We start from the raw sequence: 5454 nt of genomic DNA, 5'->3' as shown, positions 1-5454 counted from the left end.
AGTTCATATCAGACTACACATGCCGAGAGGTCAATAACTCCCTTTGGGATGGAGGTAGGGACCCTGGAATTCGGGTCAACTTGGCTAGGGCATCCTTCTTTATCTATGGTGGCAAACTATCCCTCGTTTTATTTCTAGCTACTACCTGTTTATTCTAAGGGAGTGAAGTCCAGGAAATGGGAGCCCCTTTTATCACCATCCCAGTCTCTATTGTCTTGGGGGATGGATGTATTCTTATATTCATACCTGAATTTTAATTGTGATGAATCTTATGTCTTCAATGTTTTTGTTTTATTTCCTCTAAACTAAAACTGCCCATGCTCTGGCTAGAACACGTGGTCCATGTTTAAGGATTTAAAGGACCTAGAACCTTCCTTGTTGGTAGAGAGCGTGCCTGTCTGCCATGTATAAAGCCCTAAATCCAATCTTTAATCAATCTTTTCAGGGCTATCCAGGGTGGGGAAACCATTGAATACACAGTTGCTGTTTCACAGATTTTCTGCATCCAAACGGAGGGCGATCCACAAAACGTGTATCAGTAATATCCTTGATAATGATTTCCAAGGTGGAAAGATTTCTCACCTAGAGTACTTTCTGCTGTTATTTGTCAAGGTAGACATCACTTCATCAACACCCTGCCTGGGACCTAGGTGTCTGTCTGTGCTTCCCTGAGCTCTTTAAAGCAATGAGAGCAGACAAACACTCCCGACCTTAATCTGCCCTGGCCCAAGGTTTCTAGTCGGTGGCTCAGGGCAGGTGAGTCCCACGCTCCACAAGGTGCCTCCGGGAGGGAGTCGCTGGAACCGAGGGCGGAGGCTCTGGGCTCGGCTCAGCCGCAGCAGCAATCGCAGCCTCCTGCGAGGCCCGCCTCCCGGAGCCACGGCGCCTCGGCGCCCAGCCCCGCAGCTGCGGCCCGGCCGAGGCAGCGCACCGCGGAGATGCTGGGCGGGGGCAGGGCGCAGGGTAGGTGACTTTATCCCGCCTCTGTTGCCCGGCCCAGGGGAGCAATGACATCACGTGGCCTTTTCCACGCACTGACACAAAGAGCGCCTGCGAGAGGCCTCGGCCAGGGAGGCCGGCGGCCGCCGCTGCCTCGCCGGGCCCCCGGGCTCCGCCAACTCAGCTCTCCGCTAGCCGTCCGCATCCTTCCGCCGCCGCTGCCTCCGCCCGCGTCCCCTGCGCACCGCTGAGCTCGCCCGCCCGCCCGCTCGCCCGGGCGCTGTCCTCTTCCCATGCGGGCGGCGCGGGCCCTGGGAGGGGCGCCCCGAGCCAGCCGCACAGCATGCACTGGGGGGTTGGCTTTGCCTCGTCCAGGCCGTGCGTGGTGGACCTGAGCTGGAACCAGAGCATCTCCTTCTTCGGCTGGTGGGCCGGGTCCGAGGAGCCCTTCTCCTTTTATGGGGACATCATCGCTTTCCCTTTGCAGGATTACAGTGGGATCATGGCAGGGCTGGGCTCGGATCCCTGGTGGAAGAAAACCCTTTATTTGACCGGGGGAGCTTTGCTGGCCGCGGCTGCGTATCTGCTCCACGAACTCCTGGTCATTAGGTGAGCGGGAGAGAGGGCCCTGAAGCAGACGCTGACCGGGGCAGCTAGTCCGGGTAGGGCTGGCTCGAAGGGGGTTCCGGAGCTAACCCCTAGGTCCTGCCCAAAGGTCCAAGCGTCCTCTCTCATCCTCTACCCCGCTAAGGCATTTCACGGTCACCTGGACACTTGTGAGGGGCCATTTAGAGTTGATGGGAGAATTAAATTGGGAGGGGAAAGAAAGCATTTGCCTTCCACCATTTCGATGCTAAAAGCAAAGTGCTGTGAGTCACTAGTGTTATGGATCAAAACAATCTGCTAAAGCCCATAGGAAGATTCTAACTGCAGTCAATGCATTTGTAACAATAGAATACAGCTCTGTAGAAAATACTAAGGTACACTTTTATAAACACCTAATTGGTTTGTGGGTAATAATGCTGGAATGTTAGCTATTGACATCTTTATGTAAAAGGTCTCTTATTCCTCTCTACAAATGTCAACATTGTGAAGAGGCGGCAGTTGCAGAAGCTTTGTATAACCCTGCTCAGTTTTGGTGCAGCCTTAACCTGCTTACCTGCTTATCTGGTATGGAACTGTAAGCACCTTTAGGCTTAAATACAGTCATTCTGCGAGCAGTAGGAGATCTGAGGGCAGCGTTAGCACATGGGGCACGTGGCATAACAGGGAGTCTCCCTGGGCTGTAAACAGTTTCATGGCTGCTTGCCGCAGAACGTGTACAGGGCTGACTTGAAAATTACAATAAATGGAGTGCCCTGCTGTTGAGGCCGCTAGTCCCATAGATGGATCTTAGTGCAGTAGTTGATAGATACCACCCCGGGTCCTGAGACAGACAGCCTTTGGCTAACGGGTATGTCAATTTTCGGTTAAAATTTCCATGCATTTGGGGCCCCAGTCTCTGGAGATTATTGGAGGCAGAGCAGTTTTCTGTAGCTCAGAATTTCTCTTCTGGCCAGTATTTTCGAAGGAGCAAGAATGTGTTTGTACCATATTTTCCAGGAGTAGGGTGAAGGAGGGGCCAGGCTTTAGAGGTTGTAAAGTAGCTGGTGACCTCTAATGGACTTCAGGAAGTACAGGAGGACACCATGATAGCCCTACTGAATTCACACTATTTGTTGGTTCTGAAAGGATAAGAAAGCATCTGGGTCTGAGAAATGTGTTGGCCTTCATATCATTTAACCACAGTGGAAGACTGAGAAGTTTATTTTAACTTCAGTACCTCTCATTTGGCATAGCATCTTGAATTTAGTTGAGTCAAACACAAAAGTTTTAAAGTGAGATGTCATCAAGATTGCTCCCTATTGGTGCCAGTCTTAGAACTCTATTTCAAGTCAGGTTTCAGTCCAGTTAAAGAATCCCACATCTGTGCAGCTTTTTAAACAGTAGCCTGTTGTTTCTCAGCTGTCTTTCACTCCAAAGCCTACGAAGACTGTCCCTGTACCATGCAGCTTCCCAGTATTTCTCCAGTTTGTGGAGACTGAAGGATTCACATGGCTGAATCCAAAAATGTGGCTTCGATGACCTTGCAGAAATAACAGGGCCTTGGGAGCTCCCTTGGAATAGACCACGCCCTCGAAGCTCTGGACCCTGTATATTTTTCAGCCCTCTGCCCCAGGCTAGCTCCTTCTGCATTGTGGTGACCACAGGCCCAGCTCTGGATCTTTACTTGGATAAAGGGGTTTTAAGACCCATGTGTGTTTACTTTTGTTTCTTGAACAAATGAATTGGTAAACCCCTGTTATAATACAAACTGAAAGAAGGCAGCTGGAATTTTGGGAACTTAGTAGTACTCTGTGTGTGTCTGTGATGGCATGTATCTCTAACAGCTACCACTAAGGAGGAGGAGGAGGTTCGGTAACCTGCTGAAGATCACACAGTGACAGGAGTAAGCCCAAGCGAGGTTCCAGTGCAGGGCAGGGCTGCTTGGGAGAAGGTGCTCGCTTAGAGGGGTTTCGTTAGGGGAAGAGAGGAAGAGAGCTGAGGACAGGGGCATTTCCTGGGAAGTGAGGCCTGTGGTCCAGATGCAGCTTTCTGCCAGCTTCCAGAGAGCTACAGGGCAGACAGAAGCACTGAAGACAGGCTTCAGAGGATACCAGAGAGGAGGGCTTTCAGTTGCTGAGAAATCTAAGCCTCTGTAGAGTTAGGCAAAACCAAAATCAAGCGTGTGGGAGGGAAATATAAAGTGGCCCCCACTGTCTGAGTTCATTGGCACCTGTCAACTCTCTCTTACCCTGCTTGGACATTCTGTTGCCCAGATTAGCCTTCGTCTATGGCTTTGTCTCATGCAGAAATAAAATTATAAGGTTAATTAAGAAGTCTAATTAATGAGTATAACCAATGCATGTATTTTTTTGGGTGAAACATGGTTTCTTATTTGTAATGTTACTTTGGGTATTTGTATTTTTCCATTGTTATATTTTAAAAATAATTATTGTCTTAATCCTTTGTTTTCCCAGAGTGGAGTGACATCTATATTAAATTTACTCAAGCATTTGGAAATTTGCTTATAAAGCGAATAATTAATGACTTCCTTACCTGGAGCTCATTTACACGTCGTGCACTCGAGCTAAAGGGCCCCCATCACATCCCTTTGACTGACTCATTGCCTGTTATAAAGGCATGGTCATCTCTGATATCCTTAGAGCAGGGCCGGGAGCTAGTTAGTCTCCTATTCTGTTAGCCAGCTGGCCTCTGCATGTGTTCTCTTATTCAAATCTCCTTCTAAGGTTGCTTTATGATAAGCTGCCCAGGAAGCAACTCATCTGATCCTGTGACCTTAAACTAGGGAGAGGGTCCTGATGTGTAGAAGACCTATGGGGACAGATTGTTTGGGTTCAAATTTGATTCAGCCTTTTGATGCACGCATATACATGTTTTACTGGGCAAAGTCAGTTGTGTGTATAAGTGATATATATATGTATATGTGGAGATATATATATATATACATATATATATATATATGGATTGTACTAGGGATTGATCCCAGTGCTATGGAAGCCAAGTACCCTACCACATAATTATATCCTCACTTCACTCATTTTTTTGGCATTTTTTTTGACATGGTCTAGCTGAATTGCCTAGGCTGGACTTGAACTTGCCATTTTCTTGCCTATGCCTTTGGAATAGTTGGAATCTGCTGCCATTCTTGGCCTGACAGACTTGGTCTTAAATTGGAGTTCCTTGGGCAAGTTACTTTCTGACTTTGAAGTTTCCTGTCTACTACAGAACATTAGTGTGGCGTCCCAAATTTAAACTCTAGCAATGCCCACTTTAGAGGGCTATTATCAAAAGAAAGTAGGTTAATATGGCCCGTGTCTATAAAGTCACTGGCACATGTTGGCACATGATCAGCATCTTTATGACTATGATAGGGCCTAAGTTAATCTTTAGAACGTGACTCTTCTGACCAGTAGGGCAGAGGATTTCCTGTTTACCTCCTTTTAGTTCTTAAGCCTTTGTCTCTCTAGTTTATATGAAAACATCACTTTGTAATGTGAATTATTTTACTGGCTAAAGTCAGTTGTGAAGTGTAGAGTTTGTATTGTTTGCTAATATAGTCAAAATGGGTCCTGGATTTTAATATCTGACCTCCCACGCATTTCATATAACGGGAAACCTCTGTTTTGTAGTAAATGCTTTTAACTCTATTGGCTTGTACTTTCCGAATGAGTCATTCTAAGCTCTTTAAATGTAGTAAGCTCTTGGTTGGTAAACGCCAAGACAACTTGTTTTATGAAGTGGAGATGGTGAAGCTAGTGAGCACCGTGTGGGGATGGTGACAAGTAGGTGCAGAACTAAACTGGGATCTGGAGAGGGGAAGTTTAGAGGGGTCCAAGGCTTGAGAATGGAATTTATTTGACTGGGAAATGCTAGGCACATAAAATGGGGGAAGCTGTAATAGGTCTCTGAGGG

General features: G+C 47.4%; 1 protein-coding gene across 1 annotated transcript in view; it reads left to right on the top strand.

Moving 5' to 3' along the window:
- The first annotated feature begins 795 nt into the window (after window positions 1-795).
- The window catches only part of Faxc (failed axon connections homolog, metaxin like GST domain containing), a 74454-nt gene continuing 69795 nt past the window's right edge, over window positions 796-5454 (top strand). The window contains exon 1 of the mRNA XM_031366492.1: window positions 796-1548. Coding sequence (XP_031222352.1) covers window positions 1283-1548 — 266 coding nt within the window. The 5' untranslated portion in view covers window positions 796-1282. The remainder of the gene's footprint in view (window positions 1549-5454) is intronic.

This window comes from Mastomys coucha, unplaced genomic scaffold (assembly GCF_008632895.1).
Source record: "Mastomys coucha isolate ucsf_1 unplaced genomic scaffold, UCSF_Mcou_1 pScaffold14, whole genome shotgun sequence".
Classification (NCBI taxonomy): Eukaryota; Metazoa; Chordata; class Mammalia; order Rodentia; family Muridae; genus Mastomys; species Mastomys coucha.
This window is presented reverse-complemented; position numbering and strand designations above follow the sequence as displayed.